Source organism: Vitis riparia, chromosome 16 (genome assembly GCF_004353265.1).
Source record: "Vitis riparia cultivar Riparia Gloire de Montpellier isolate 1030 chromosome 16, EGFV_Vit.rip_1.0, whole genome shotgun sequence".
In the NCBI taxonomy this organism is placed as follows: Eukaryota; Viridiplantae; Streptophyta; class Magnoliopsida; order Vitales; family Vitaceae; genus Vitis; species Vitis riparia.
The window spans coordinates 20,040,380-20,060,125 of NC_048446.1; the positions used below are offsets into that span (position 1 = coordinate 20,040,380).

The following is a 19,746-nucleotide window of genomic DNA, read 5'->3' on the forward strand; positions in this document are numbered from 1 at the left end:
AAGTAGCTTAACAAAAAGAAGTTTTTCACCCACATTTATGTGTCTTCCATCAAGGTTTTGCTTTTAGGTTGACTACTGCACATAGCCTACCAATATAATGGTTTTAGCAATAGGCATGCCCCTAAAATCAAGGGTGTGCCCCTACTTTGCATACTGCATATAGAATTTCCCAACAAAGTTATCATACCCATGGGCATACCTATGCAACCAAGGGTGCACCCCTGCTTTGCCTTTATATAATATCATTAACACATAGGCATGCCTTTCAAATGGAAGGTGCGCCCTTAGATTGCCTTCTGCACATAACATACTAAACTAATGTTCGAATGCCTTCCCATGGTGTTAATGGTTCAACCTCCCTTTTACAGACACCTCACATAACACGAAACCAATTTTAAAGATGAAAAACGATAGGGTTGCCTATGATCTAACAGGCACAACCTTATTTTGGCTATTACTCATTTCACACAAAACTAAATAATATGCTTAAGGGTCATCAACCAAAAAGCAGCAGCCCCTACATGTAAAGGTTGGCCACGATTATGCCCACTAATTAACAATCTCGTTTTTTTGCCAAGGACGCCATATGAATCTATGTCACTTCAATGCCATCTTTGAACAATAATGACCAAGGTACATATTTTGCTATTACAATTACATTATCATGTAACATATCCCATAATATTGAAGAACAACATACAATCACAATATATGTACACCAAACACTTCAAATCCAATAAATTACTCATTGCTTAAAATCAAGGAAACAACAACGAAGATTACCAAACTATTTCATACTAATATAAAGTCGATCTTACATTATGAAGTTTAATAAAAAAAACTTACAGCAATGGGTTGTTACATGTCGCAATTTATGCCCAGGCTGATTACAACGAGAACAATGAACCGTTTTGTTTTACATGAATTGAGACTCGATTCAACGTTTCCTAGGTCTTCCAGGAGGTCGCTTTGTGGTTGGAGGATTAAGAAAGGGATAAGTATGACCCAAGGCATCACAAATGGTTCCATCTTCATCAACCATTAGCATGTCATGCGTTACCAAAGTACGCATGCTTCCAGAGTATATCTTCTCTTGCAAATTGTACTTATACCAGTCATCAACATAATCAGATATATCAAACCCCATTCGCCATATAGCTGCACAAGCATGATCACATGGGATTCCAGACATTTGCCATGCTTTACATGTGCAAGTTCGCTCCATTAAGTCCACTTCCAGGAATGCTTTTCCATTGGATACTTTCATCGAACTACCCAAGTGTAAATAAGTGATATAATTTTCACCTTTTCCAATGTTCAATGCAATCTTTTCTTCTGTTTTAGGACCAATACACCCATTCCATTTTACAAGTCTATTTTTATGCTCGACTAAAAGAGATCCTAACTTATCCATATGCTCGATGAAGAAAACACAAATGTTATGGTGTCGTTCATGTCTTAACCAAGAATTGAAAGACTCGGCCAAATTACTTGTCATCTTATCCCAATGCATCTTCTTAAATTTAGAGATTGCCCAATGTTGAGGGTTATTTTCTTCAACCTACTTCGCTAAATCATGATTAAATGTCCTTAAAGTATCCATTGCAACCTCATAATCACAATCTAACCTAGCATAGGCAATAGAATCAAGCATTTGCAAAGCATTTTCCTTTCCTTTCCTCCCTTTAGTGTTCAGTTTTTGTTAGAAAGCTACTAAAGTTTTCTTTAATGTGACGATAGCAATATGCATGGTTTTCACTACCAAATACCTCTGAAACACTACGGATAATCCCTTGGTGCCTATCAGATATTATTATAACATCTCTTTCACCTATGACCATCTTCAATTTCTCTAAAAACCAAAGCCAATCCTCGTAATTCTTAGAGCTAAATAAGCCATAAGCAAGTGGAAACATGTCATCGTCAGCATCATAGGAAGAAGTTGAAAATAAAGCACCCTTGTATGGCCCACTCATGTAGGATGAATCTATTGATATAATAGGCCGACATCCCAGTTGAAACCCATGTATTGACACTGAAAGGGCAACAAACAATTGCATAAAATGACCATCATCCGAACATCTATATTCAGCAATCGTCCCTGGATTTGTTTCAATAAGCCTTGTACATAACCAAGGTAACAACTTATATGAACATTGTGGCACACCATAAATTTGTTCTTTAGCCTTCTCTTTCAAGTTCCATGCTTGACAATAATTCAATTGCATTCCGTATTGTCGACGAAAGTCTTTACATATTTGACGAGGTAAGTAATATGGATTTGAACGAATAACATCATCAATCATAGTTGTGGCTCGATTACAACAAACTACTGGTTCGGAAATTGACACATCTTCTAAAGAGTGGTTATGTTCATTTCTAAATGTATGCACTTAAACTATTTTTGTTCTCCCAATAGCACGAGCAGTTACTTTCCAAGGGCATCCTTCAACAACACATATTACAGTCATATGCTTAAGACAATTCCTCTTAAACTTATATCTAAAACGGCCTCCTACTGACATGAGATATATTGCATCCCGAAATTCATTTGCAATTGAGAAGATATGCCCACTACCCAATATTGCACTCTCAAAATGGCTTGACTCTAGTGGACCAACATGTGATTCAGCACATCTTTGATGAAATCCTCGTGATTGCATTCTAATATCAACATCTCTTGTTGAATATGGGACCGGTGAGTTAGACCCTACGATTGTTTCGTTCAAGCTGTATTATAACATCTACTGAATAAACATAAATATTACAAAATAAATAAATACATGGAATCATTTAAGATTATATATTTTTTATATAACTTACCCTTGTCCTCCATTCTCAATCATTTCATCGTCTTCAACTGTTGATGCTAAACATATATATACACGTGCACATCGGTCACTAAATTGAAACATGTTTGTCAAGTCTTCATCATTTTTCAATGGTTAAAGTGCATATAAATCAAACGGGAGAGTTTATGAAAATGTTGGTCCCACTATATTGATGTTCATTTTCCCACAAATCCTTGAAACAAAATCATTATATGTCATTGATCGTTCTAAACTTAGACCATCTCGTCTCCCACCCATATATTCCACATTGCCATGTTCATCTCTTATTAGCTCTCCTCCAATGTGCAGATAACAATAAATTGTATTACTTGGATCCATTTAAATGCTACTCGATCATGTGCAGCCCCTGTTTAGAAGCATGAACCTTTAGTCAAGCTGAAACAATTAACTAATTTCTTAATAACACTGCATAAACCAACTTACTTATAACAAAACTGATTATCATGCCTATGACCATCATATATTAATACATCGTTTATCTTTGAAACTTTACAAACGAGCTTCATTTACATTTCATAGTCTACAATTAATGGTGTAAATATAGACATGCATAGTGTATACTTAACATTAAGTAATGCAATTATTCTATTTTACTTCGTAGCAATTTGCTATGTTATATAAGTTAGGAAGTGAACCTCTCAATTCATGGGCTAACTATTGTTTTGGTAACTCTTCAAGCCAAATTGTGCTAAAGCCACTCTCTTCGGGCCACCCCCTCAAACAATGGGTTGACCTTTATTTTGCCCACTGCCCAAATTTAACCACAACAATGTTACAACCAAGGGCCGACCTCTAAACAATTGGGTCAACCCTTATTTTGCCCACTGCCCAACTTAAACCACAATAATGTTTACAACCAAGGCCCGACCTCCAAAAAAATGGGTCAACCTTTATTTTGCCCACTACCCAGATTAAACCACAACAATGTTTACAACTAAGGGTCGACCTCCAAACAAATGGGTCAGCCTTTATTTTGCCTACTATTCAGATTAAACCACAACAATATTTACAACTACGGGCCTACCTCCAAACAAATGGGTCAGCCTTTAATTCACTTACTGCAACCTCTTACGAAAACAATAATTTCATCCAAATGTCATTAACTGAATTACGGCCAACCCTTTCATCCAAGGGTAGACCCTTACTATGACCACTACACATATAAACAAAACAAATTTCATATTTGTGGTTGTGACCATCAATTTTGAACCTAAGGCTCTAATACTATTTTCCCTAATTCCCACATAAATTCATGCCCGCTTTACTAAATTTGTTTTATTTTCTTCTTCAATTCAACCCTTATTCATTATAAATTCAAAACTTTTATTAAGAAATTTATTCAAACTTTAATCACAATCATTTTTAAAATTTATACTCATTTACTCATGACTAAACATGAATTCTTTTCCCATGCATTAGATTCACCAATTAACAATTATAAAAGATCACTCAAATTACTCATTTTGGAATCCCAGATAAACAACATTAAACAACAAAACATCTCGAATCCCATATAAACAACATTAAACAACAAATTGTTTGAACATTCCTAAAAATTGTATTCCCTTCACATGCAATAGTCATATTTTTCTTCTCTTTTCCATATTCTTTCCAACAACCACATACAACACAAACACAACAATTCAGAAAATAAAACAAAATCAATATAGCTTACTACCATCTCATTTTCCCATCATTTATCAAATTTTAAGCCATATTTCATTTCAAATAAACCCTAAATAAATTAAAATATAAATTTAAATACAATATTAATGGACATTGAACATGTAGAAATATGCAATGTAATCAAGTTTAAATCACAAAATTGCACAAATCACATAACTATGACATTATTCAAATCTCAAAAAATCAAAATGACAAATCAAAATATAAAGTTATTACAAAATTTAATAACATATATATATATATATATATATATATATATATATATATATATATCACCTGGAAAAACCCTTGCTTTAAAAGTTAAATGCAACTATAATATTTTTATTCTTCGTTATCTCATTCTCTCAATTGCTTTCTTTCTCATTTTTCGATGTAAAAGCAAAATAGGAAGTACAACCAGGAGAAAAATGACTGTCACTCCTGAAATAAGAAGAAGGAAATGGGTTTTTTTGTCTACCTGGCCTTTGTTAAGGGGTTCGCACTTGGACTTTTGTTTTCAGATTGATGTTTGGTGGGAAAATGAAGATGTCGTCTTCCTTATGGTGATGGAGGAGAAACAAAATAAGAGATCAAGTTTGGAGGTTCGTTTGGGGTTTATGGGTTATCGCGATTTGAGAACCTACAAGATTTTTTATGGATCCTTTCGCCTTGTGATGGGTTGTGCCTGTGAACGAATAAGAAAGAACATGAGTTTTTGGTGTTAGGGTTTGGTTGAAAAAAGAAGAAGATATTTTGGGGTAAATATTGTTTAAAACATCAATCCATGTGGAATGTCTAGCTGACCGATGACATGTAACTGAGCCATGTCATTGGCTTAAGTAGATAACAAGCAACTTATCCAACTAGGAGAATGTCAAACTATAGGACGGTATTTTTGGAAGGGCCCTCAATATCACTATTACAGTGTATGAAAGATGGTTTATTTTTCACAAAATCCATTGAATTTGAAAAGTAAAAAGTTAAGTTTCCAAAAGACAAAATTTTGCCCTTGGTGTATGGTTACATAAATTCCCCTTGACAAAACAGAGAAGAAGCCATGTTGGCAACAGCTGATGGGACAGACTGTCTCTAACAAAACGCAGGTGGAATTAGTAAAAAACAACGGTCACCAAAGATAAACGGTTCCGAATTCGTCGTTTTCGAAAGGCCAACGCTATAAAAAGGCGACGTGCCTGCGTATCGAACACCATCGCTGCAACCTCATTCGCCTCTCTAGTTCTCTCTCCTCTTATTCTCTCGGTCGCGAAGAGCGATTTTGAACGAACGAACGAAGAGGAGAGAAGAAGACGAAAGAAGAAATGGCGGTGTCTAGGGTTTCATTGGTGGTGGTGGCGATCATCGCTCTGTTATACGCCGTCGTTTTGCCTTCTGCTCATGCTCAATCTTTGGCTCCTGCTCCTGCGCCCACCAGTGATGGTATATATTTGATCTCTTTCTCGTTTTGGTTTATATTCTGTTTGGTTGACGAGAAAATGCCGGAACGATACGAAGAAAAATCTTCAAACTTTCTGCTCCCATTTGGTGGCAGAAATTGGTAAAGAAAATAATTTTCACATAAAATAATGGAAATTTTCATTTTGAAATTGCTTTCGGTTTTGAGTATTTGAGTTTTGAAGATTAGTAAAGACGTATTTTAATATTTTTCCAAAAAGAAAAAAGAGCCAATTTTTGTGATGATTTCATCCTCGTTTTTCCATTCTCCAGAAATAAATAGAACAGACATTCAAGTTTTTTTAAAATTTTCCAATATTTTCTCGTTACACAAACGGACGATTAGATTCATTTTGTTTCAAGATCTGGTAATTTTCCTAATTTCAAGTTTTTATTTATTTATTTTTTCTGAAATTACATTGGAATTGTGATTCTAGGAACGTTTCTTTGTGTGATTTTCATTTAAAAAATAAAAACTGCTAGAGCTGGTGATGATGGAGATGAATCAATATTTTATTTGTCTGTGCAGGGACGGCAATAGATCAAGGAATTGCATGTGTGTTGATGCTAGTCGCCTTGGTGCTCACATACCTCATCCACCCACTCGATGCTTGATCCTACAACATTCGGATTTTTGGATAAGATCTCGATGGGTTTTGTGAAGGGGTGAAATACATATCTTCAAATTTGGGATGCGGCAATGGTCCGTGTATGTTTCATTCATTTTCCGGAGTTCAATTTATTGGTGCTCATGGCTTCACAATTTTTTTCTATTCTTTGATTCTCTGTGGAAATGTATTTTCTGTTGTGCATTGGCAATGAAAACAGAGTGAACCTTTTCTCATTCTCTTCTCTAGCAAACCTTTTCCCTTTCATTTCTCAACAGAAACAGAAAAAACAAGAGCATATGATCTGAAACAGGATTAAACAGGCTTTGAAAGCACCAAACATCAAGATAACAGACAATCCATATCATGACTGAATTTAAAAGCTGTAAACAAGAGCCAATCATACTGAATTTTTTAGGCTATTTGTGGGCATCATACTATTTGTAGGCATCAACATATCGAGCATCTCTTCTTCCCTTTACTCTCTTCTCATTCCAACTGATTAGAGCCTGCGCTTCATTTGGAACTTCACATGATTTCTGATACATAACATTAACGACATAATTCATCAACCCTCATATTGTAGCAGATGCTTACAATTCAACTCTGAAGACTGAGTGATTTAAATGAACTCAACAACTGTTCTGGTTCATCATCCGCTGGCCATGTCATAGGAACTTCAAGATTCCTGTATCATCAAATGATTCTATCATTGTTAGCCTCTCAAAGACCACAACAAATGGCTAAAGAGTCTGCAGCAAATTCATAGACAAAAATGTCTTACCCTTCTACACATTGGAATTTGCAGTGGTCCATATCAATCACTCGTTTGTTCCCAAACAAGTTCTCTAGACGCGCTGCTAGTTTTGGTGTTCTTTCCATTGGCAAAATGTCCCAAACCTTCAAAACCTGGATGTAGTTTGAATTTTCCTTGAGAATCTCTACACTCCAAACTAGATTGAGTATTTTAGTGACCTTGTACAGCTCCAACAGTTGCAAACAAGTCCCATTGATGGTGTTAGGGTTTGCCTCATTGTCGGGTCGACGCCAACCGCTTGAAAGCTTCTCCAATAGACAAAACACCTTGTTATGAATCTCGACACTCTTAATTCTTACCATGGATTTCCAAAAATCATCTGAGAAGTGAACCTATGACAAAAAGTAGGGTAATTATTGCAGGGATATTATTTTTTTGAAGATCAAGGAACAAAAAAATTCTAGAGGAAACAACAAAACAAAGATATCATATATGTAATGAATCTTTTGGCATACCTTCCATCTTGCCTTCCTGAAGAGTAATGAATCTTTCTTCTGTAAAAGATGAAGCTCGCCAAGTTCAACCAAGGATGTAGTGATAGCCCGAGCTAAGTTATTGTCCTCTTCAGCATTATGGAAACACCCCCGATCTTTGGCATCATTGACTAGTTTCCCCCAAACAGTACCACTGTGTTCTAGAGTTGGACCATTTCCAAATATCCAGAGGCAATACCTACACAACAACAATGATACATTTTTTACTTTCAGAGACCAGCAAAAGAGACTGATACTGCAAGAAAACAATAGGGAACTTTTTGCTTGCAATATTAGGGTAATACCTTGCTCGGGTTAGAGCCACATTTGTGCGTTGACGATTAGAAATGAATCCCACTGAACCTTTCAAATTACATCTGACAGTGGAGATAATTATGATATCCTCCTCACCCCCTTGAAACCCGTCAACAGAACGAACACTCACAGAGAATTTGCCATCTGCACTTGATGTGTATTTCTTTCCCAGTCTATCTTGAATTGCATAAACTTGAGCCTTGTATGGTGATATGATACCAACACTTACCCTCTGTTTCCTGCCCTTGGTTGCTGTAATGAATAGAAATGAGAAATAAAAAAGCTTAAAAAAGGAAACCAAACACATGGATTGATACCCATGATGAACAATAGGTATAGAATGCTCCAGTAAGCTTTGTAGAGGCTTTGACCTGCTTAACCTGGATTAAGTTAATAATCACAGCATACCTTTAGCAAGGGTTGCAACCATCTCAGAGACCACAACTACCTCCACCATGTTTCTTGTGCTACACCTGTAATCAAATTCCTCTTTTCCATAGGCTACGTTTATAAAGGAGTAGCTACCATACATGTTTCCATGCAGGTAAGACCTTTCATATTTTCTCTCTTTGACATTGGGAGCATCCAAAATCAGATTGTCATAGAACTCTCTATTTGGAAACAAGCTTATGGATGGATGCATTCTGTACTGGAGATTGAGAAGGTGCTTTCTGTGTCCTAACAATACCAGCCTCTGGAACAAACTTCTTCCAAATTTGGCCTCCTCAGAAATCTAATCCAACATGGTAGATGTTTCACATACCAAAAAATGAAGAACATGTCATAATTTATAAACATGAAGGAACAGAAACAAGAAAGATTCCAAACCTTGCTCTTAACCATTGCCGGTAGTTGCAACTCATCCCCTATGAGAATGGCATGGCGGATACCGGAAATTTGTAGAGGGATGGCTGACTCACATTCCTTTAGCTGAGCAGCTTCATCAATAACCAACAATTCAATGGGTTTCCCACCTACTGGAATTTTTGCTGAGCTTGATGCAGTGCAGAAAAGCAAGGTCGCATTCTGTAAACAAAAACTTTTGATCCGATAATGATCAGTAGTATTTGGAACTTCAATTGCTTGGCGAAGGCATCTGAGTATTTCAAGGAACTTTCTTCTGGTCTCATGGAATTTACAGAAGCGATCAACACTTTTTCCTGCATCTCCAATTTTTTCGATGACTTCCTTCAACCCTTTACTTTCAACAGAAACATTTTGGAACAAAGTTATGAAAGATTCTAGCAATCTGTGAGCTCCAATCATATTTTTTGCTACTTCTAAAGGAATGAGTGAAGTTGGTAAGTGGGTACGCAATTTTGGAATGCAAAATTTCAGATTATTTACAATGTCGTAAAATTTTTTCTTGAAGAACTCTTCCAATGTGAGAAGTTTATCACAACTTCCATCAGTTGCTCCTTCGCTATTCTTGTCTTGCTGTTTTTTCCCTTTCCCTTTCTTGCTATTTTTTAAAGTTCGTTCAATATCTTTCCTCATCCAACTTTTCTTGTTCTTTCTTCCGTCTTTGTTGAAGGATTGAGACTGGATGTCCTCCTCTTTCTCTTGATTGGTTTGAACTCCCTTTCCCCGGTTCATCCTCAAGTAGGTAGAATACATTTCCTTAGGGTCTTCAAGCAAACATATCATAGATTCTAAAGAATGCTTCCACCCAAAACGTGGGGAAAAACAGTTTGCTAGAATTTTAACACGGAAATCAAGAAAGACATCATGTAGGTCACGATGATCATTGATCTTCATTCGCTTACCATTTCCAAATAGAAGTATATCTCCCAGTCCATAAGTGCCATATTCATTTGAATCTCTAACCAAACCCACCAGCCTCTTTGTAACTGCTAACACTGCAATATTAGTAGGAGCACATGTTACTGTTCTGCATTTCATCCTATAGAGTGCAAATAGTAATGTAGCAACCGTCTTTGTTTTCCCAGTCCCAGGAGGCCCCCATATTTGTTTGATACTATTCTGATGATGACACTCCCTTGCAGCGATACAGCTTATCACTGCAGCCTTTTGAGAGTCATTTAGATCGAAAGAACTGACCATGGGCTCCGAGTTTGATACTGAATCAGAGCTGCAGAGGGCACATTCTTCCCCAGCCTGTAAGAGGTAAATGTATTAGCAATTAGTAATGATTTGAACATATATATGCATGCAGTTGTTACTTCATATTTGTTGCTAAAATTGGGAAAAGCATAACTGGAGTTGGTAACATTGAGGAACTTTTATTTCTGTTGCTTAGTTGTAAGATATGAATTGTAAAATCTTACCAAGGAATCAGGTTGCAGCACTTTCTGAATAATACTCTTGTTGCCCAGGTCTGGACCTATATTCAATGCTGCCCATATACGATTATTAGTAGTCATATTTATTAGGAAAACAGCAAAAAGAGTTTCTCTCTTCTTATTTGTCTCCATGTTTTGCTCAAACTCAATGGGCTTTGATGAGAGCACTATACAAGTGTCTTCCTCTGGTGGCGGTTCATCAAGGTCTCTTACTGGCTTTGCTACAACTGAAGCGACAATATAAGATCTCTTAGGCCTGTTTAAATCACTGATGCATTTTGGTCTTCCATCTATCAATGCAATCAGATCCCCAGTCTCAGGTTCATATAGTTCTCCATCATTTCCATTATTCCGTATTCCCTTCACTGTAATCTGGTACTTCAAGTTTGTGGGAGGTTTATAATCTTCAGTTGTTTTGACAGAGAGTATTTCACATAGAGGAGCCTGAGAAATCATTGTCATGCTTGACAATAAATCAGCATGCGTTTCCTCAATAAGCGGGTAAATGAATGATGTCAAGTAATGAGACACGGACGAAAACGTATCGGGGATCATTTTTACCTGTTACAGAAAATCTGAGTTAGTAGGTGGAGCTAGAGCATTGCTCTTGTGCATGTGTCAATGAGATTATGACAAACTGAAAAATCTAGCTTTATATTTGCTTAAGTAAACTACATTTAGAGTTGAATCCTTAGTGATGAAATGAAAAATTCTAGCTCAAATTTGCATCAATGTGAGCTAGCCCGTACATGTATCTTTCCTCCTTAGGTCTATCAAAGTCCTGAGCATATCACAAATTCTTGGTCTCTACCTAATCCAAACCCTTCTAAATCCTCCATTTTTACTCTATAATGAGCATACAGGAATCATCTCTTAAACCCTATCAAATATTGACCAGTACCGAAGAAATGAAGGCTTTTAGAGCAACTCTTTTTCATCTGATTAGGAGATATGATTATATAGCAAACTTTTATCACATTAATTATATATTGTCGTTTGATCGAATTGACCTTCATGCATTAGAATTAGGCTCTCTGAGTAATATAAAGAGAAGGGAAAGTATAGAAGTGCAAACCTTGTCTTTGTAAAGATTTTTGTTGAGTATATCTTTCAGAGACCAAGAAAACACCAAATCCATTAAATCTTTGGGAGCAGTTTCAGCCTTCTTCCATCGCTTCCTCTCCATCTTCTGATCATCAAAAACCGAAACCCCGTTTTGCTCTTGTTGCAATGACCTAGAAAGGAGATGAAGAAGAAGACTACTTCATCACTAAGAAAATGGGAAAGAAAGTTACCTCAGCAGTGGGACATTTTCTTCCATTATCATCACTTTTCCTTCCATAGGTCACCCTAGCATCTTTAGAGGACAGCAAAGGTAAAGACTGTTTGGAAAATAAGAAAAAGAAAAAGAGGAAAAGAAAAGAGGTTGTACGGAATCTAGCTTAGATTGATTTGTTTAGAAGAAAATGGAAAAGAAGACATTGACAGACACCATGCATGGGGTGTTTGTACCATTGTTCATTTCTACGTATTTGCTTTGAGATCTTCTAACTTCCAACTTGCATGCAGATAGTGTCTTTGTAAAGATTCAAAGGATGGAAGAAAGGAACCTGGTACATGAAGGAGAAAGGAAAGGTGGGAGGAAGAATTGAGAAGAAGAAGAGTTAATTTTAAGGCATAAGGAGAAGTGAAGAGAGAAAAGAAGAAGACTTGCGGTGGAAGAATTGAAGCTGTTTTGTTGTGGTGAAATTAAGGAAGTTAAAAACGTGAAAGAGTAGGCATAGGGAAGGACCAATGGCCAAGTAATGGTATATTTAAAACCAGCTTTGAGTGGGAGATTCAAGTACACTTTCATCAAGACTCTTTGGTCCAAGAGTCCTTGTATTTTTATTATTTGTTTTCACCTTATGATAGATTTTATTTTATTTTTTTAATATACTTTACCATTCTTATTTGTGACAATTTTAGGGTCTATAATATGAAAATATTTTTTGTTGGGGTGCAATAACAAAGATCTTAAGCCTAGGGATGGGTCACCCAAATGACGACTCTTAAAATAGGCCTACAGGATATGATATCGAATGTCATAAAAAGTTTGGCCTACTCTTATTGAACACCAATTGGTTTTTAAACGAGATAGTTAAAACCCGATCCAACATTTTTTAAAATGGTTCCAAAAAAGACAATGAAAACAATTTTAAAAACAAGCTTATGATGGTTTTAAGAATAAAAATCTGTTTATAAACTCATAATGGTTTCAACTGGTTATTTGTATTTTTATATATACCATAAATATTAAATATAACATTTATTATAATGTTTTAGTTTACTTTTATTATTATTCATGTTTATACAATTATTTTTTAAAACACTCCCTAAAAAATAAGTGAAAATGATTAAAAAATAAAATATCATATTTTCAAAATAAATTTGGATAAAAAACTCTTTTCTATCAAAAAATTATTAAATGTGTTTTTTGAAAAAGCAATTTTTATTTTTAATAAAAAATAAAGAAAATTTCAGTAGTATGACATTATTAACAATTCTATTTAAATAATTTTATTAGTTTTAAAGTGCTTTGATAGTAATTTTAAATAATGTTTTTAACTTTTTTAAAATTTGAAAATTTTCATCTTTCGAGTATTAAAAATGCTATAAATATTTTGTAAAATCATTGTCAAATGTACTCTTATACTATTTGATAAAAATATAAATTTTTTCATAAAGTTTTAAGGGTTTGTATTTTGTATTCTTTTAGAAAAATATTTTAAAAATATTATGACACGAAATTACGAAAATCCCCAAAGTTTTTCAAATTATTTCTGTCTAAGCCATCCAATTCATTTCAAATACATTACATGATAAATATCCATAATTTAATTTTAAATTAGTAGCAAAAATAAAAAAAAATGTCGTTGCATATTAGCAGTGGCCGCTCCCACCTACGACGTCGTTTTGCCAGCAACTCGTGTTGTGAACTTCTCGTCTGTAAGAACTACTCCGTCCTCTTCGTGTCATATTTTCTGTTTGATTGCCAAGAAAATGCTGGGAAAAGACGATAGAAATTCGAAGCTTTCTCGTTCTATTCCTTTTTCCTTCCTACACTTTCTTGGCAAACAAACAGAGGACTTGTTGTTTTCATTTTCCAGTTAATGCAGTTTGCTCGATTCTAAGGCCTTCCTCAAAAATCGCGTCTGTAATACCCTAATAAACTCGAATTTTAGTGTTTTTTTGGGTATGATTATGCTTCGCATTTCTTAGTTTTTACCAGAAACGGCTCGATCTCACCAACATTTGCTAATCATACTATCGAATCAATACGCGAACATACTGCCATTGTTGAACATTTACAAATTTCAATAAAGTTTAAAGCTATATCGCTTATAGTCGAACAATTTCTGTGCTGAATTCAAGAATGATTATTCATAGGCATCATCATCATCATCCCCTTTCTCAGCCCCATTCTGTAGAAACCTCTCTGCTCTCCATTTTGTAGTTCAGATGATCATATATGGTATACTACCAATACAAAACACAGCAGCCCTTTTATTGTTTTTCTGTGATCTCACCTGAATCTTGCAGCAGATCAATCTGATTTATCCCATATCCTGAGTGATGCAATTGACCTTGACAGCCACTCTCCTGGGTCATCTCCAAGGAGGAGACTCTTCCCAGTGTCGTTCATGTTCCCTGGCCATCTCATAGGAACTTCTAAATTCCTGTATCAAATCATTTTCTCATCATTAGCCTTAAAGAGCAGAAGAATATAACACCATGAAATAGATAAAACGGTGCATTACCCTTCTATGCATTTGACTTTGCAGCGATTCATGTCATTCACTGTATAGTTCCCAAGCAAGGTTTCTAGACGCCTAGCTAGTTTTGATGTTTCAGACCGTGGTAGAATGTCCCAAACCTTCAAAACTTGGGTGCAGTTTGAATTTTCCTTGAAAATGTCTGTAGTCCAAACTAGATCGAGTAGCCCATTGACCTTGTACTGCTGGAAAAGCTCAGAACAAGTCCCGGTTATGGCATTGGGAATTTTCTCATTGTTAGGACTACGCCATCCGCTTGAAAGCTTCTCCAGTAGACGGAGCACTTCCTTGTTAATCTCTGTCCTATTAATTTTAGCCAGGGACTTCCAAAAATCGTCGCTGAAACAGACCTGTAAAGAAATAAATGTAAGCCAATTCATTAGCCAGGTTAGAACAAACTAGTTCTAGTGCTCTCATTTTTAGGTTTTGATTCCAGGGAAGAGGATAGAAATAAAGGCATCAGAGTGGGAACCCATCAAGGAAATAATGAAACTGTAAAATAACATACTTTCCATCTTGCTTCCCTAAATAGTAATGAATCCATATTCTGTAAAAGATGAAAATAGCCATGCTCGACCAAGGATGTGGCAATAGCCTGAGCCAAGTTCTTGTCATCTTCAACATTATAGAAACACCCACGAGCTTTGGCATTGCTGACCAATTTTGTCCATATAGTGCCACTGTTTGCTAAAGTTGGACCATTCCCTAATATCCAGAGGCAATGCCTACACATAGAACAAAGCATAATCTTTACTTGCAAATCAGTGATAAAGAGACTCATAATTTGCACCTTGTTCTGGACTATAAGGAGTAATACCTTGCTCGGGTCAGAGCCACATTTGCTCTTTGCCAATTGGAAAGAAAACCTACTTTTCCATTCAAATTACTTCTTACGGTTGAGATGATAATGACATCCTCCTCTCCACCTTGAAACCCATCAACAGAACGAACACTCACAGAGAAGTCACTGTGTGTACTTGTACTGTATGTCTTTCCAAGTTTTTCTTGAATGGCAAAAACTTGAGCATTGTATGGAGATATAACACCAACACTAACCTTCTGTTTGTTGGCAACAGATTCTGCAATGAATGTGAACAAAAAATAATCAAGGGAAGAGCTAAAAAACACTTTTGTCACTGTAACAGCATACCTTTGAAAAGCTTTGCAACTATCTCTGAGACTGCCACTACCTCCACCATGTTTCTAGTGCTATGGCTGTTAATTTGTTCCTCTTTTCCATAGGCTACATTAATAAAAGAGTAGCTACCATACATGTCTCCCTGAAGGAAACACCTCTTGTAGCTTCTTTCTTTGACATTGGGAGCATCTGAAATCTGATTGTTGTAGAATTCCTGATTTGGAAATAAGCTAATAGATGGATGCATTCTATACTGAAGATTGAGAAGGTGCTTCCTGTGTCCCAATGATACCAGTCTCTCAAACAAACTTCTTCCAAATTCAGCACTTGTAGAAATCTAATTTTAACATGGTGAATGTTTCAGATATCAAACAAGAAGAACCTTTGATAATTTATGAAAAAAAAAAAAGGATAAAGTAGTCCAAAACCTTGCTTTTAACCATTGCTGGTAGTTGCAGCTCATCCCCTATAAGAATGGCGTGGCGGAGACCAGCAAGTTGTAGAGGAATGGCTGACTCACATTCTTTAAGCTGAGCAGCTTCATCAATAACCAATAATTCAAAGGGCTTCATTCCTGCCATGTGTAATTTTGCTGAGCTAGAAGCAGTGCAGAAAATCAAGCTTGCATTGCACAAGCAAAAGTTTTTTATTTCATCATATAAGAAAAAAGTTGGAACAGGGAGTGTCTGATGAAGGCATCTGAGTATTTGAAGGCACTCTTGTCTGTACCGGTGCAATTTGGAAAATTGATCAACTGCTTTTCCTACATGTTCAAATTCACAGATGTTTTCCTTCAACCGCTTGAAGGAGACAGTACTACTATGCAGCAAAGTTGCAGTGGATTCTAGTAAACCAAGGGCTTTGATCATGTTCTTTGCAACTTCTATAGAAATGAATGAAGTTGGTAAGTGGGTATACAAATTGATGATACAAAACTTAAGTTTCTCTCCAGTGGAATCAAATCTTTTCTTTACAAACTCTTGGAATGTTAACAAACCATCATTCTTTCCACTGGCTACCATTTTGTTGTTCTTTTTTTGGGCGAGCTCATCCTCATTCTCTCCTTTATCATCTTTCAATTGGTCATTCTCCTGAGAAGATACACTCTCCTGCTGTTTTTTCTTGTTCTTTTTCAAGGTTTGATTAATAATATTCCTCCAAATTTTCTTTTCCTTCACATCTTTGAAATATTGTGGATGGATCTTTCCTTCTCTTTCTCGATTGATTTCTAGCTTTTCATCTCTGAGAATTCCCTCCTCCTCCTCCTCCTCCTCCTCATCCTCTTCCTCATCTTCATCATCTTTCTCTCCGCTTTCCTTCAGATACTTATCGTACAATTCTTCAGGGTCTTCAAGCAAACTCATCATACTTTCTACAGAATGTTTCCAACCAGAAAGAGGAGCAAAACACCTGGCCAGAATATTGATACGGAAATTAAGAAAGACATCAAGAAGGTCATCATGCTTATCAATCTTCATTCTTTCTCCATTCCCAAATAGAACTATATCTCCCAGTCCATAACTGCCACATTCTATTGACTCTCTAACCAACCTCACCAGCCGTGTTGTGACTTCTATCACTGCAATATTAGTTGGGGCACATGTAACTGTCCTGCATTTCATCCTAAAGAGCACAAACAATAATGTACCAACTGTCTTTGTTTTTCCAGTCCCAGGAGGCCCCCATATTAGTTTTACGCTATTTTGATGATCACACTTCCTTGCTGCAACGCAGCTTGAAAGAGCAGCTTGTTGAGAGTCATTTAGATTAAAAGGACGGGTTATGGGGTCCCAAACTGATGCAGGGTTGGAGAAGCAGAGAGTACATGTGTTCTCAGCCTGTAAGACAATACAACGTTGATCAGGGATTTAAACAAATTTCTTCTCTTGAAATAATTCAGTAAATAATGCCAAGAAAGGGTGTTGTTTGGATGCCAGTGTGTAAAATGCAGTTGCTTCATATTTGCTTTAACATGGAAACAAAGGATGATAAACAAATATTGTCAAAAACATTAAGGGAGAAATACATCACAATTCTTACAGCAGAATCAGATTGCAGCACTTTCTCAATTAAACTCATGTTGCCCCTTTCCTGACCCAAATGCAATGCCTTCCATATACGAAGATTCGTTGTCATATTTATGAGAAAAACAGCAAAAAGAGTTTCTTTCTTCTTATCCACCTCTGTTTCTCTCTTATGATCCATCTCCATCCTATGTTCAAAGCACTCTATGGGTTTTGAAGAGAGTATTGGAAGTTTGTTAGAAGTTTCACCCAGTGGTCCCTGCACTAAAGCAATAACATATGGTCTCTTAGGCCTGTCTAAATCACTAATGCATTTTGGTCTTACATCTGTAAATGCAATGAGATCTCCTTTCTCAGGTTCATATATTCCTGCTTCATTTGCAGTATCCCTCAGTCTCTTCAATGAAATTTCGTAGAACAAGTCTCTAGGAGGCTTATAATCTTTGGATATTTTGACCGAGAGCACTTCACATATAGGTGCCCGGGCCAATGTAGTCATACTTGAAGACAAATCAGCATGCGTTTCCTCAATAAGTGGGTTAATGAATGATGTCAAGTAATGAGATGTTGACAAGAATGTATCCGGGATCTTCCTGACCTGTTAGATAACATATAATTCATTACTATTTGATGGGGAAGCAAGACACATTATTCTTATGCATGCATATAAAGAGATTAACCAAAATTTTGATTTTCTAGTTAGATCATTCATATTTTCTCTCCTGGTCATTAGGGAACTGACATTATTCAACTATACAGTCTTTACTGAATCCATATCCAGATTTCTCGGGTTTTTTTGTAGTTATATCTCTTCCATGCTTGAAGACCTTTATCATAGGTAGACAAGAAGAGTAACCCTTTTATCTGATTGCCAAAATGGCTTATACATATATCCCAGCCAACCTCAATTGAATTGGAAACATACCGGGAATTCTTAGGTTCAGTTTATGGATATGTCTCCTAAACGGGTTCAAGCCCAACCTCAATTTGCTGGGAAATATACTTGTTTTGTCAAATATCAATAGGACATGATCCTACTCTGTAAATAAATCTCTAGCCAACTTCAGTTTCATGACTATATTCTGAGTGGAACCCTCTAAACAGAGAGGATGAGATCAATTTGATGCATGCTTTGTTTGATTTATTCATCTACTTAACATGAATCATATTGTTGTTTTTATTTTTGTGTTGATGGAAGTCAAATTCATGCCTAGACTCTTATGCATTAGGATCATAAACAGAAGCAAAAAATACTGCATACCTTATTTCTGTAAAGATCTTTGTAAAGTACATCTCTTAGAGACCAGGAAAACACCAAATCTACCAAGCTTCTGTCTTCATTCTCTGCCTTCCTTCCTTGCATCCTCTCCATCTTTTGATTATCAAATGCCAAAACCCAGATTCAGTTTTGCAATAAACATCAACAGCATTGGAAAATAGAGATATAAACAAGACTACTTCATGACTAAGTAAATTTGAAAGGTCAATGAAGGTCCTTATCAGTGGGACATCTCCATTAGTGTGTGCATATATGCCTCTTTCTTCCAAGGTTCCCTCGTACCTTTAAAGACAACAAAAGTAAAGGCTGCTGGGCAGTGAGAAAAAAGAAGCTGTACGGACGCTAGAATAAAGTAGGTTAGTGTAGAAGATAATAGGAAGGAAACCGTTGACACCAAGTCAATAGGTAGGAACATGAATGGGTACTTCTTTTAATATTCTACGTTCATACTATCACTGCCATTGTTCATTGCTCTGTATTCTCCATTCTGATTCTTTGCTTTCATACAGATGACTTCACCATAAAGGAAATCCAGGAAAGAACAAAGGAAGGTGGAAAAGAAAGATTCCAGGGGAAAGAAGGTAAGAGCAGTGGAATCTGTTTGTTTTTTGTTTTGCTTACCGCCTAAGGAAAAGTGAGCAGGTTTCAATTGGGAATTCCAGGGGAAAGAAGGTAAGAGCAGTGGAATCTGTTTGTTTTTTGTTTTGCTTACTACCTAAGGAAAAGTGAGCAGGTTTCAATTGGGAAGATTCATGTTCTTCCATTAAGACTCTTCTTAGCCCAAGAAGGCTGTTTGTGTTTTCAAAAATGGAAAATTTTGTTGTTTAATTTATTTTAGGTAGTTAATGGTTTAATGCTAATCAAATCGATATCCACGAGGCTCATCATTTAGAAATAGGTGCAAAAAACAATACCCAAAGTATAATTTTTAGGAAAAAGCAAATTATTTAATGCTTGTTTGGATTTTATTTTCTATTTTTAACTTCAAAAATGTTCTTAAAATTT

The 19,746-nt window shown here is 36.1% G+C and overlaps 4 protein-coding genes and 1 long non-coding RNA gene across 7 annotated transcripts; 2 read left to right on the top strand and 3 right to left on the bottom strand.

Annotated features, from left to right (window-relative positions):
* Positions 1-937: 937 nt before the first annotated feature.
* On the bottom strand, positions 938-1,267 carry LOC117933391. Its single transcript, XM_034854756.1, has one exon. It carries the CDS (start codon positions 1,265-1,267, stop codon positions 938-940), a length of 330 nt encoding a protein of 109 aa, XP_034710647.1.
* A 4,460-nt stretch (positions 1,268-5,727) lies between these two features.
* Positions 5,728-6,813, top strand: LOC117934236 (arabinogalactan protein 20-like). Its single transcript, XM_034855901.1, has 2 exons — positions 5,728-5,954; positions 6,499-6,813. Exons 1-2 carry the CDS (start codon positions 5,837-5,839, stop codon positions 6,582-6,584), a joined length of 204 nt encoding a protein of 67 aa, XP_034711792.1. The 5' UTR covers positions 5,728-5,836; the 3' UTR covers positions 6,585-6,813.
* A 64-nt stretch (positions 6,814-6,877) lies between these two features.
* LOC117934235 lies at positions 6,878-12,057 on the bottom strand. 3 transcript variants are annotated; one of them, XM_034855899.1, is made up of 9 exons: positions 11,561-12,057; positions 10,471-11,046; positions 9,011-10,300; positions 8,591-8,915; positions 8,173-8,434; positions 7,850-8,066; positions 7,362-7,726; positions 7,175-7,265; positions 6,878-7,086 (listed from the first exon to the last, which is right to left on the bottom strand). In XM_034855899.1, exons 1-8 carry the CDS (start codon positions 11,669-11,671, stop codon positions 7,178-7,180), a joined length of 3,234 nt encoding a protein of 1,077 aa, XP_034711790.1. In that variant the 5' UTR covers positions 11,672-12,057; the 3' UTR covers positions 6,878-7,086; positions 7,175-7,177. The 3 variants fall into 3 exon arrangements, with proteins under 3 accessions (XP_034711790.1, XP_034711791.1, XP_034711789.1); XM_034855900.1 differs by having other exon boundaries at positions 6,878-7,265; positions 8,173-8,431; XM_034855898.1 differs by having other exon boundaries at positions 6,878-7,265.
* LOC117934237 lies at positions 10,224-12,480 on the top strand. Its single transcript, XR_004654451.1, has 2 exons — positions 10,224-10,309; positions 12,055-12,480. It is a non-coding gene; the product is annotated as an uncharacterized LOC117934237 (long non-coding RNA).
* A 1,289-nt stretch (positions 12,481-13,769) lies between these two features.
* LOC117933496 lies at positions 13,770-19,040 on the bottom strand. Its single transcript, XM_034854877.1, has 9 exons — positions 19,024-19,040; positions 18,724-18,834; positions 17,479-18,060; positions 15,867-17,276; positions 15,451-15,775; positions 15,118-15,379; positions 14,809-15,025; positions 14,286-14,650; positions 13,770-14,204 (listed from the first exon to the last, which is right to left on the bottom strand). Exons 2-9 carry the CDS (start codon positions 18,832-18,834, stop codon positions 14,072-14,074), a joined length of 3,405 nt encoding a protein of 1,134 aa, XP_034710768.1. The 5' UTR covers positions 19,024-19,040; the 3' UTR covers positions 13,770-14,071.
* Positions 19,041-19,746: the final 706 nt, after the last annotated feature.